General features: G+C 48.4%; 1 protein-coding gene across 2 annotated transcripts in view; it reads right to left on the bottom strand.

Moving 5' to 3' along the window:
- Positions 1-11,567, bottom strand: part of ADTRP (androgen dependent TFPI regulating protein) — a 67,928-nt gene extending 56,361 nt beyond the window's left edge. For both annotated transcript variants that reach the window (XM_061147626.1, XM_061147625.1), the window contains exon 1: positions 11,139-11,567. In XM_061147626.1, the coding sequence (XP_061003609.1) occupies positions 11,139-11,291 (153 nt within the window). In that variant the 5' untranslated portion in view covers positions 11,292-11,567. The remainder of the gene's footprint in view (positions 1-11,138) is intronic.
- Between the last annotated feature and the right edge of the window lie 1,553 nt (positions 11,568-13,120).

Here is a 13,120-nt window from a genome sequence, read left to right as displayed (position 1 = left end):
GCTTCAAGCCAGAAGGGGTCCTTCCAGCGAGGGTGGGTGGGTGCGCGACAAAGCGTGGGAAGTCACTTCAGTCATGTCTGACTCTTTGCACCGCTATGGACCCTAGCCCACCAGGCTCCTCTGTCCATGGGATTCTCCAGGCAAGAATACTGGAGTGGGTTGCCATGTCCTCCTCCAGGGGGATCTTCCCCACCCAGGGATCGAATCCGTGTCTCTTTAAGTCTCCTGCATTGGCAGGAGAGTTTTTTTTACCGCTAGCACCCCCGTGGGCAACAGTTTTAAAGGCCACAAAGAGGCTGCCACGCCTCCGGACTTGTCATTCACTCCTGCTATTTGGCCCCTGCAGGGCTGCAGAGGCGGGGGGCAGCCTCTGCCTGTGGAAGCTGGCCGCGGGGGGCCTGTCCCTCCTTCTTCCCCAGCGGCCTTCAGCTCGCCCCCCGAGGACAGCGCAGGCAGCTGCTGGAGTCGCGGAGGGCGGGCGGGGGGCCTGGGCCCCGGTGAGGAGGCCTGCACCGTCCTGTCAGCACGGCAATTCATCACGCGCTGAGCGCTGAGCGGCTGCCAGGTTCTCCCTCCTCGGGGAGAGCGGCCTCCGCCCAGCATGTGAAGTCCATGTGACCACTTTCCGCAGGGGGACCTTCCTCGTATCATCCCACGTCAGGCGCGTTCTGACTTTCTCTTGCCTTTTCCCAGTCGCGGAACGTGGAAACTGGGCTCTCACCGGCTCTCACTCACAGCCTCCGGGGCTTCTCCTTCTCTGACACAGCCTGAGTCCACGCCACAAGCCCGCCAGCCCCTTCTCCCTCTCCCCTCAGCTCGCAGGCGGACGCTGCCTTGGAGAGATGCCCACTGGGGACGTGAGGCAGCCTTGTCTCCACTGATCCCCGCCCGCAGTGATGCGACACCATCGGCATTAACAAGGAATCTCTAAGGGGCCCTTGCGGAGGAGCCCAGGAGGCAGGCGAGAGGGGGTTGCCAAGAGAAATAAACAAGGGAGAAGGAGGGCTTGAGGGTTTCCCAGGTAGCCCTAAAGGTAAAGAAAGTGAAAGTCACTCAGTTGTGTCTGACTCTTTGCTACCCTATGGACTACACAGTCCATAGAGTTCTTCAGGCCAGAATGCTGGAGTGGGTAGCCATTCCCTTCTCCAGGGGATCTTCCCAACCCAGGAATTGAACCCAGGTCTCCTGCACTGCAGGTGGATTCTGTACCAGCTGAGCTATCAGGGAAGCCCAAGAATACTGGAGTGGGCAGCCTATCCCTTCTCCAGGGGATCTCCCCATCCCAGGAATCGAACTGGGGTCTCCTGCATTGCAGGTGGATTCTTTACCAACTGAGCTATCAGGGAAGCCCTCCAAGGTAAAGAACCTGCCTGCTAATGCAGGAGGCATGAGAGACACGCATTTGATCCCTGAGTTGGGAAGATCCCCTGGAGGAGGGCATCGCTACCCACTCCAGTATTCCAGCCAGGAGAATCCCATGGACAGGAGCTGGTGGGCTACAGTCCACAGGCTCGCAGTGTTGGACTGGACAGAAGTGACTGAGCATGCACACAGGGCCTGGAGGATGCCCACAGCAGAGCTGGGAGCGAGGAGAGGGAGGCTTCACGGAGGGCCTCGAGAATCAGCTCGCAAAATGGGACACTGGTCTGCTCATTCTCCAAGGACGATACACTGGAATGTTGAGAAGACACTCACAGAAAGAATAGTCAAGGGGGAACACGGCAGCTCTTACGGACTGAACCGTACCCACCGCCCCACCCAAATTCACCTGTTGAAGTTATAACCCTCAGTACCTCAGAAAGGGGCTGTGTTTGGACGCAGGGCCTTTAAAGAGCTGATGAAGTTAAAATGAGGACGGTAGGGTGGACCCTAACCCACTAGGACTGGTGTCCTTATGAGAAGAGGAGATAAGGACACAGAGCCACACGGAGGGCAGACCACGTGAAGAGGGGGAGACACAGCCATCTGCAAGCCAAGGAGAAAGGCTGGTAGAAGCAATCCCGCTAACACCGTGGTCGTGGACCTCTGGCCTCCAGAACTCTGAGGAAATTGCTGTTCAAGAAACCCAGCCTGTAGTGGGCTGTAATAGCAGCAGATTAATACAGTAGCATTCAGAGAAGATAGAACAACTGGCCACCTTTTATGGCTGTTACAACAAAACTACTGTTGTTTACATTCCTCAACTATTTCGGCTGCTCAGAAAAGCAGAGCTGATGGTATCTTCTCAGTCAGGGTTTACTTCAGAGTTGCTGTCCTTTGATTTATCCTTTCTTCCCTAATTCCATTGGTTTTTTGGTGCCTTCTCCCAAAATGCTGCTGATCTAAGTTTGTCCGCAGTCTTCCATTTTTGTTGCTAGCTGACAAACTTACCACCTGGGAGAGCTTAATTTACATTTTTTTTTATAACTAGTGCAATTTAAGAAACCACAGCTAAAGGATATTCCGTTTTTACATTTGTACGTCTTCACAAGAGTCACAGAAATCTTGAGAGCACAGAAGCTTATTAACCTTTCTAAGCCATCAAGTTTATTTTCCTTGCTTTAAGCCAGAACCCTCTTAACCTATCCCAGGAAATGAGAATTGCTTCATTTAAAAATAATTCCACAGAGGGAGATTCCACAAGTTTCCTGAGCAAGACGTTACAGCTCTGAATGAGTCAAGTAATACAACGCCCAGCTCAGTGCTCCCTGCCTGACTCAGACAGGCCGGGACTTTTCTCAGGTCTCGCCTTCAGAATGATGCAACACTTGCAGTGGAGATTAATCCAGAATAAAGCAGCAAATGGGGACTAGTTGTGAGGAGTTTTATTAATATATAACTGTGGTGGTCAGGGTGGTGGCGCTTGGGGCAAGTAGAGGAAGCCTTTGCCAGATGGATCTGAATTGGGGCTTTCCTGGAGATCCAGTGGTGAAGACCCTGCATTCCCCTTGCTGGTGGCACAGGTTCAGTCCCTGGTCAGGAAACTAAGATCCCACATACTGTGGGATGCAGCCTATATGTGTGTGTGTGTGTGTGTGTGTATATATATATATATATATGGTGTGTATTACATGTAATATGCTATTTCAGTCATCATTTATGTGCATTTAGCTTAGGAAACAGATAAAGTAATGAGATTAAAAAAATATATGGAAAAAGAAATGATACGAACACAAGAAACAAAGAGAAGGAATTAAGAACATTGAGGGACAGGTTGGAAGATATATTTGTCAGAGTCCTTGGCCCGTGCTGTGCAGCTGATCACAGCTGTCTTCCGTGCAGGGGCAGGATGGCCGTGGGGCCACTATCTTACCAGTGGGATGGGCTTCTCTAGAAAGTTGGTCTTACCGGTGGGAGTCACGTTTTAATCATTTATTCGGGCAGCCAACATTCACAGAATGTCTGTTAGGTGCCAGAAATTAGACATGATACAGACCAGGCAGGCTCTACGTTAATATGTCTTTATTAGGAAGAAGAAGAAAGAGGCGGCAGAGGAGGAACCTTTTCTGTACATTGACTCTTTCACATTTTGTGGGTCTGTTCCTCGAGAAACAAAATCTGCGATGCTGAGAGCTACCTGCTGAGTGTTCAAAAGAGCAGGGCTCTCGGCGCATCCGAGAGAGGGAGGGAGCCAGGAGAGCCGGAAGGGCAGTGCAGCTGCCCGCTATCAGCTGCTCTTGCACTCCAGGAAGGAGCCCTGGAGCTCACTCTGCCTTCAGAGTTGTCCTGGGGCCCAGCCTCTGGAGCCCAGGTCTACCGGTCACTGGCCTTAAGCCCTGGTCCCGGTGGCTCCCTTCTGCTGAGGACAGCTGTGGGACAGGCGCTCGCCTGTGAGACATCAGCAGTCAACCCTCCTCCCAGGAGCTGGGGCCTGAGTACCTTGAGGCTGGGGAGGGCGGGAGTCCGTGCGCCACACCACACAGCCGCTATGTAGAAGGCTCAGAGAAGGGAGGTGACTCACTCAGGAGCACACAGCAAGTGAGGGGTACCCAGGCCTTCCTTCAGCCACTAGTCTTCATACTGTGCAGAGTGAACCTACCAAGAGGCTGTGGTTACTCAATACATTGCAGTTCTTTTATTTGGGTGCTGGTGCGGACTCTCCCCTCCTATCAGCCCTCATTCTTTCCACTCTCTGAGAGGTAAAAGCAGCGATCTCAAGCGTTTTTGTGGAATAGACAGTTAACTGTATTTCTGACTCTGTTGAGCTTGAGAGTGAATATATCAGCCTGATGATGGATCAGAGGTTTGTTCCAAGTATGGAAGTGGGCTCTGTACACTGTAAATGAATCCTTGTCTTCTGACTGTTCATGGGCTACCTTGGACTTTGGATGATGAAATGTCCCCAAGCATCTCTCTTCCTCTGGCCCTACTCTGCCATCCCCAAGGACCTACGCATTGAAGTTGCTGTTGTCATCCTGAGAGCTTGAGAGCAAAAGTGAAAGTCGCTCAATCGTGTCTCTTTGTGACGCCATGGACTATAGCCCACCAGGTTCCTCTGTCCATGGGATTCTCCAGGCAAGAATACTGGAGTGGACTGCCATTTCCTCCGCCAGGGGTTCTTCCTGACCCAGGGATCAAACCTGGGTCTTCTGCATTGGCAGGCAGATTCTTTGCCATCTGAGCCACCAAGGAAGCCAAAGAACCAGAGAGCTTGGTGATACTCGAGGCAGAGCTGCCTGACTTGGGCAATTTTATACGAAGAGCGGAGGGAAATGCCAGTGCCTCTGTTGGTGAAGTGAGGCGAGGGAAACAGGGAGGGGCTCGTCCAAAATCTCCCCTGGAGATCCCAATTATGAGGCACCACCTCCAACCACGTTTCAGAAGGAAGTTTATTTTTAAAAAGAGGAAAATCCAGCAAACTCTATGAATTCTGCAAGCCAGTTTAAACTGTAGCTGAAAATTCCCTCTATCTCCTCTCCCCAGCTTGCATTCCCTGGGCAATCCAGGACTGCCCCTGGATGGAAGTGGAGCAGATGGAGAGGAGGGAATGTAATATTTGTGGAAGATCCAGGCTCTGGAAGCCTTGCCAACAGGCGCCCCCAGAGGGTGTCCGACAGCACTGCCTGGTCTCCACGCCCAGCTTCTGGGAGCTTTCCCATTCGGTCAGACTCACTGCCCTCTCCTTAAGCCTTCAGACTGTCCCTTAGGGTGCCCCCCACCCAGTCCCTTGAGCATCCACTGGGCAGCGATTATGTAGAGAAAGCAGTGACTCCACTGTGGGCCTTCGCCAGCTGGGAAGTTGGAGCACGAAGCCCGTGGAGGCAGATACTTGAGCGATGAGGCAGGTAGGTGATCCTAGCCTGAATCCATGACCGACCCCCCATGGTGCTCAGGGGAGGGACTGATGTCCCACAAAACCCCCTCCCCTCTGCACCTCCCCTGCTCTAGCTGAGATGACTAGAAACTCACCAGCACTCTCCCATCTTCTCATCCCACTGTCCACTGCTTAACACCATTCTGGGCGCTTCCCTCATATCAGGTCCTTTGTCCCTCAGAGTCAGTCCGTGGCTAGCACTATTTTTATTTCTGTCTGACAGATTTGGAAGTAAAAGACAAAGAAATACCCAGCCCGGGGTCAGGACTGCTAGAACTGAGGAACCACCCACAGAGCCCATGATCCTAGAGCTCATGCAGATAACCACCAGGCCACCCTGCCTTCCCTCTACACGGAGAATTGGCTGCCTCTTCCCTGGGGTCGGTTTACTCCCTCGGAGACTCACGTCTCTCTCCTTCCTCTCCTCTCCTTAGGCACCAGGCAGGAATCAGTCATGGTGACCAGTTCTCTGTGGAATCCCCACAAATCACCTCACACCCCAGGCATCAATACTTTGAGTCCCCTGAAGTGGCCTCAGAAAGAAGTGGGACACTCTTAGAATGCTGACTTGTATTAAGTTGGACTTTGTCCTCAGGGTCCATAATGGATATTCAGCCCACTAGAAATTAAGGCTGTCTAAAGGAGTGCATGCATGCTAAGTCACTTCAGTCCTGTCTGACTCTTTGCGACCGCATGGACTGTAGCCCACAAGGCTCCTCTGTCCATGGGACTCTCCAGGCAAGAATACTGGAGTGGGTCACTGTGCCCTCCTCCAGGAGATCTTCCTGACCCAGGGATCGAACCCGCATCTCTCATGTCTCCTGAATTGGCATGCAGTTCTTTACGACTAAGAAGCCACCTGGGAAGCCTCATTTAAAGGGGAAGGGTGTAAATTTCCTGGAAGCAGGATGGGGTACTGACTTCAGTAAATTTACGTAAAATAGATTCAAGAGTGTTATAGTAAGTTATGAGACCTCCGTGACTTTATAAATGCAACCATTAGTTAATTAGTCATTTGCTAACACTAATTGTTAGGAGACACAATCCTTTAAGACCTCAAGAACTAGAAATTTTAAGGCCCAGTTTTTCACATGAAGTCACATATTTGAAGTCTGACCTTAAATTAATCCTCTAAAACATATTCAACCCATCTTTATCAATTGGAAAATGCTTCATTAAGTCACACTTTCAAGATGACACCTGACAAAAATGAAACAGCCACAGGTCAGCCCCTCTCTGCTCATTTGAAGGGCCTGAAGGTGTCCGAAGAGTCTGTACTGCTCAGGAATGCAGAAGAGTCTGAGGTCAAGTCCAGTCAATATACGAACACACCGAGTTTTTATTACAGGGATAATCTGTGCCCATCACTATAGCAAATACAATGTAGAATCATAGAATGTTATGGCTGGTGAAGACTTCAGAGATCAAATGCCTGTTCTAGAGCTATTTACAAATTGATTGAAATGTTAAGAATCACATGTGGGTGGAGACGTGCAAACAATACATAAATAAGCAGAGACTAACAGATGCTGGAAAAACTCAGGGAAAGGAAAAAACAAATGTGGAAAAAACAAAGTGACTCAGCAGAGATTTTTAAGGAGGATCTGAGATTTCAGGTGGTCTGGGAAAGCAGCAACGTGGTGGAGAAGCAGGTGGGCCTTTCGTTCAAGGATGGCGTGACTGTGGATAGAGCAGTGACTGCAGAAAGCCTGGGGACCAACACTGGAGAAGACACAGGGCTTCCTGGAGAATGGACCAGCCCTACTGGGGAGGGGAGCGCCAGAAAGAGAGCGAAGTAGGCAGGTGAGCTCCTAGATCAGGACTTTTGATTGATCCTGTGAGGTAGGAGGGAGCCACTCTAATTTCTTGAATAGCTGACCACACTTCTCAATCAGGCTTACGATGCTGGAAACAAAATAAAACCAAAACCATTTGTTGGGAAGATTAATCTGAAATCTGAGTGATGGATGGTTGGACTGATAATGAGAGGACAGTGAAGAGATGATCTGGTCATCTAGGTACCAATTAATAAGCGCCTACAGTGAGAGGGCGGAGAAGGCAGTGGCATCCACTCCAGGACTCTTGCCTGGAAAATCTCATGGACGGAGGAGCCTGGTAGGCTGCAGTCCATGGGATCACGAAGAGTTGGACACGACTGAGCGCCTTCACTTTCACTTGCATGCATTGGAGAAGGAAATGGCAACCCACTCCAGTGTTCTTGCCTGGAGAATCCCAGGGACGGGGGAGCCTGGTGGGCTGCCGTCTCTGGGGTCGCACAGAGTTGGACACGCCTGAAGCGACTTAGCAGCAGCAGCAGCAGCAGCAGCAGTGAGAGGGGCGATACGACTCGGGAAGAAGGGGAGACCCTAGCAAGAGGCACAACATAGGATTTGGTGGCTCATTACTCATACACGGCTCAAACATGAAGTCACATATTTAAAATCGGACCTTAAATTAATCCTCTAAAAACATTTTTAACCCATCTTTATCAATTGGAAAATGCTTCATGAAGTTACACTTTCAAGATGACACCTAACAAAAAGGAAACAGCCACAGGTCAGCCCCTTTCTGCCCATTTCAAAGTGCCCAAAGACGTCCAAAGAGACTATACTGTTCAAGAATGCAGAAAAGTCTTCCTTTTGTTATACTCAGGGAATTAGCACTAGGAAATATGTCTTCGACAGATGAGTGTCTTTCTCCATTCTTGGAAATGTGATGGCTCTGGGACATGTAACTGAGCTAGAGGTCAGTAAGCTGGTTTGAGGGAGTAGGTGATGAATCTGCTCTTAGCCACGCTTAGAGTGAAAGCTGAGTGCCAAAGAATTGATGCTTTTGAACTGTGGTGTTGGAGAAGACTCTTGAGAGTCCCTTGGACTACAAGGAGATCCAACCAGTCCATCCTAAAGGAAATCAGTCCTGAATGTTCATTGGAAGGACTGATGCTGAAGCTGAAACTCCAATACTTTGTTTGGCTACCTGATGCGAAGAACTGACTCACTTGAAAAGACCCTGATGCTGGGAAAGACTGAAGGCAGGAGGAGAAGGGGACGATGGAGGATGAGATGGTTGGATGGCATCACGGACTCAATGGACATGATTTTGAGTAAGCTCCGGGAGTTGGTGATGGACAGGGAGGCCTGGCATGCTGCAGTCCATGGGGTCACAAAGAGTCAGACACGACTGAGCGACTGAACTGAACTGAGAGTGAGATAGGACAGCCAAACTAGAATTTAGATTTGATTAGATCATCAATGCTGGCTGACCCTGCTCCCTTTACATTGACCATTCTTAATATAAAGCAAATAGATACAGAAAGCTGAGACTTTTGCTGTATTATTCTAATTCCACAAAATCATTTCTTGTTATTGCTTCCTGTTTACTTGTTTTCATAAAATTCTGTGATGGAAACAGGCAGTCACTTTGCCATTTTTCAAGCATGGTAGAGCTCTACTCAGGCTTCCCACGTGGCACTAGCGGTAAAGAGCCCGCCTGTAATGCAGGGGACTAGGGTTTGATCCCTGGGTCGGGAAGATCCCCTGGATGGGGGCATGGCAACCCACTCCAGTACTCTTGCCTGGAGAATCCCAAGGACAGAGGAGCCTGGTGGGCTATAGTCCATAGGTTTGCAAAGAGTTGGACTTGACTGAATCAACTTAGCATGCACACAGAGCTCAAATCTCAAATTTGAGGTCTCAAAGTCAGATTACCAATGAGGAGGAAGCTGAAATTCCAGGTCTCTGTGAACTGAGCTTTCTGAATTTCCTCTCCTTAGCATTACAGAGAGTCATTTTTTTTTTTTTTTCTTACCATGCATTACTTCTGCCTGGATTATGATACCAAAGAACTGGAATCAGATACTTATATTGCACCCTACATTTAGGTTAAAAAATTTCAAAACTTAAATTAGCATCCCCAAAGGATACAGCATTCTTAGCTTTTAACTCTAAAAATAATTTTACATATTCCCCAAATGTTTTTTAGAAATCTATTTTTCTCCCGTTCACTTATACTTCATCATCTCATTCATCCCATTGTGGTCAGCTGGGCTAGGAAGAGAAGAAAGGAGCAAGCGATGTGATTGGTTTGTGGATGGTTGAAAATGTGCATTTGCCATTTGGTTGGGTGATTTGTCCTTTATGATGGTGCCTGAGCCTATAAAAAAATTGAAGTGGGATCTGAACGTGGCAAAATGTATTTGCTTTTCTTAGATAAATCTGTTAGTCTGGTTGTGCTGTAAAATGGCATTATTCCTCCACTGGAAATTGCACTTCCTACGCAACATACGCCACTCTGCCTTCCCTCACAGACTCCCCCAAGCAAAGTTCAAAATCTCTTCTGCATATGTTGTCAATGTCATAATGAAACCATGAAACCATGACTTTAGTTCCTCGTTTGGGCTCATCTGAAAGCACTTCAAGGTAAACTTCTTTTTTTTTTTTAATTTTTCCCCTGAGAAGGAAGGGTTTATTACCTGCAGCAAATAAGGAGAACACTGGGGATCTCTCCTCAAGTAGTGTCTCCCCAAATAGCAAAATTGGGGAAGTTTTAAGCTAAGGGAATATGCATATTCATGAGGGAGCTTGAGCGGAGGAGAAACAAACATCAAATTGGGGCAAGGACTTGTGAACACAGCGGGGAAAGGAGTGGGTGGGACGAATTGAGACAGCAGCATTGAAACATATACATTATCAGTTGTGAAACAGATAGCTAGTGGGAAGCTGCTCTATAACACCGGGAGCTCAGCCCGGAGCTCTGTGATGACCTAGAGGGGTGATACAGAGGGGAGTGGGAGGCAGGTTCAAGAGGGAGGGGATATATGTATACATATATCTGATTCCAGAGACATGGCATCCGGTCCCATCACTTCATGGCAAATAGATGGAGAAACAGTGGAAACAGTGGCAGACTATTTTGGGGGCTCCAAAATCACTGCAGATGGTGACTACAGCCATGAAATAAAAAGACACTCACTCCTTGGAAGAAAAGTTATAACCAACCTAGACAGCATATTAAAAAGCAGAGACATCACTTTGCCACAAAGGTCCATCTAGTCAAGGCTGTGGTTTTTCCAGTGGTCATGTATGGATGTGAGAGTTGGACTGTGAAGAAAGCTGAGCGCCGAAGAATTGATGCTTTTGAACTGTGGTGTCGGAGAAGACTCTTGAAGAGTCCCTTGGACTGCAAGGAGATCCAACCAGTCCATCCTAAAGGAAATCAGTCCTGAATATTCATTGGAAGGACTGATGTTGAAGCTGAAACTCCAATATTTTGGCCACCTGATGCGAAGAGCTGACTCTTTTGAAAAGGCCCTGATGCTTTGAAAGATTGAAGGCAGGAGGAGAAGGGGATGAAAGAAGATGAGATGGTTGGATAGCATCACGGACTCAATGGACATGAGTCTGAGTAAGCTCCAGGAGTTGGTGATGGACAGGAAGGCCTGGCGTGCTGAAGTCCATGGGGTCACAAAGAGTGGACATGACTGAGCGACTGAACTGACTCACTGACTGATATCTAATTTCAGCTGTTGTATGGCAGAACCCAACACAACATTGTAAAACAATTATCCTCCAGTTAAACTTTTTTAAAAAATAACAATTTTTAATAATTTTTTACAAAAAGAGATAAGATTCTTTTAAAAAGAATTTAAAAAGCGTTTCACAATTAGCCAGCACAAGAGGTAGCTATGGATAACTCCCAAAGTGGGTTTCTCAGAGCAAATTGCCAAGTAAAAGAGAATGCCCAAACTCACAAACTATGAAGAAGAAAGATAATGGAATTTTGTACTGGATAAAATCAAAGGCACCGATATTAGAGATAAATAGCTTGCTTCCTGATGCGTACTTACCAGATTAAGGAATGTTAGGTACTTCCATTGTCCCCCATTTAGAAAGATTTGGGATTTCCGTGGATCCTGTCCTTCTTGTGAGATATAAAAGTTGAGGAAGATATACCAGCTCAAGACAAACAAGTGGTATACACACGTAGACATCCTCGTCATGGCTAGGTCTGAGCAGAGAGCTGTGAGCAGCTGCCTTCCAGAGTCCTTGTCACAGCTGAAGTCCTAGGGCAGGCCGGAGACGGAGCGCCGTAAAACACACCCCTCTGGGACTGACAACTCCAACACAGCTGGGTTTTGCTTCCCTCATAGGCTCCTGTCCTGATAAACATAGGGGACAGGATTATTGCTGAGTCTCAGATGCCTTCATTTAGAAAATAGCAGGGAATCTGCCGCTTTGCTTGTGAATTTCAGCATTTAGACTTTGAAGAGGGCAGGGAGCAATGCAAGAAGTGCCCTTTGCACTATTTGACTAGGGTGGAGCATGATTAAATAACCTCATCAGTAAGTCAAGTCTAGTGAAATACCCTCATGGCTGTATATTCTCTTTTCTACCCTTTTCTTTGGGACAGCATGAAGAACTTGCCGTAATATATCAGAAGACAATGAGAAGGAGGTTGACAGACCTGGTGGAAGAGATTGTGTGTACGTTTAGCACAGAGGGGAGTAACTAGACATGGGAAGGGTGTTGTAATCTTGCTCCGAAGGTCTCTGAGGCCCTCTGAAATCTGAAATAACCTTTGATCCTCTATTGATCAGCCCCAGGGTTTTAGCTGCCTCCCCACCACCCCCACCCCCAAGATTTTTATCTGTATCCTAGAGAAACAAGAGTTACTGAGAGCTGTCCCACACACACTCCATTTGCAAAAGCATTTCTAGTCTCTGGGAGGGAAGAAGTAGAGCAAGAGGTCTGTAGCCAGAGAACCAGGAAGAGACGTGTGGCCGTGACCCCCACATACCTGGGTTCGGACACCGCTGGAAGGGAATGAGGGTCTCTGCATTGTCTCGGAGTGGACAAAATATGCTTAGACGGGGCAAAGTTTTCAGAACGGGGCCCTGCCACAGGCCCGACAGAGGGGACCTCAGAGAGGTCTGGAAGCATCTACCTTGTGACGTCACCAGCTCGCTTCCCCCGGGCAACTGGCTCCGAGGATTCTGAGCAGATCCTTAAGGGAAGTGGTCCTGCTGCGGTTAGTGGGTCTGAAGTGGGTGGTGCTCGGGGATTTAACCAGAGCTCACAGGTACTAGGGGAAAGAACAGCAGGCTGGACCTGGAGCACAGAACACAAGGAAACGGACCTCCTGGGATCACTGGACCCCAAACATCAGGCGCTAACCACGAGGGAAGAGCAAGCCTCAGCCAACAGTATAGGGTCTGCATTGGAACCATTCCCAAAGGAAAGGATAGTCTGGGAAATGCGAGATATAAAACCTCATACACAGGTTCACAGCCTGAGTTAACGCCGTGTATAACACTATCACCTAATACAGTACTTACCGTGTGGGAGGTATTGTTCCAAGTGCTTTGTGCATATTAACTCATTTAACACTCTAAACACTACTATGAAGTACGTTCTATTGTAATCCTCATTTTCAGATGAGGAAAGTGAAGCCCAAGCTGAATGCATTCAACAGAAAGTAAGAGGCAGGTTGAGTTGCAGTCTGAACCCTAACCAGAGTGAAGTGAAAGTCGCTCAGTCGTGTCCAAGTCTGCGACCCCATGAACGGTAGCCCACCAGGCTCCTCTGTCCGTGGGGATTCTCCAGGCCAGAATACTGGAATGAGTAGCCATTTCCTTCTCTGGGGAATCTTCCCAATTCAGGAATTGAACCCAGGCCTCCCTCATGGCAGGTGGATTCTTTACCATCTGAGCCATCATGCCTGACCACAGAGGAACCATACTTGCTCTGTACACCCTCAGACTCCCTTTGCAATATTTCTCTATTTCCCATTAAGCCCACTTTAATCCTCTACTTCTTCCATCAGAAAATT

This window comes from Dama dama, chromosome 7, assembly GCF_033118175.1.
Source record: "Dama dama isolate Ldn47 chromosome 7, ASM3311817v1, whole genome shotgun sequence".
NCBI classification, from domain to species: Eukaryota; Metazoa; Chordata; class Mammalia; order Artiodactyla; family Cervidae; genus Dama; species Dama dama.
The sequence above is the reverse complement of the archived record's forward strand: the minus strand, read 5'-3'. Positions and strand labels throughout refer to the sequence as shown.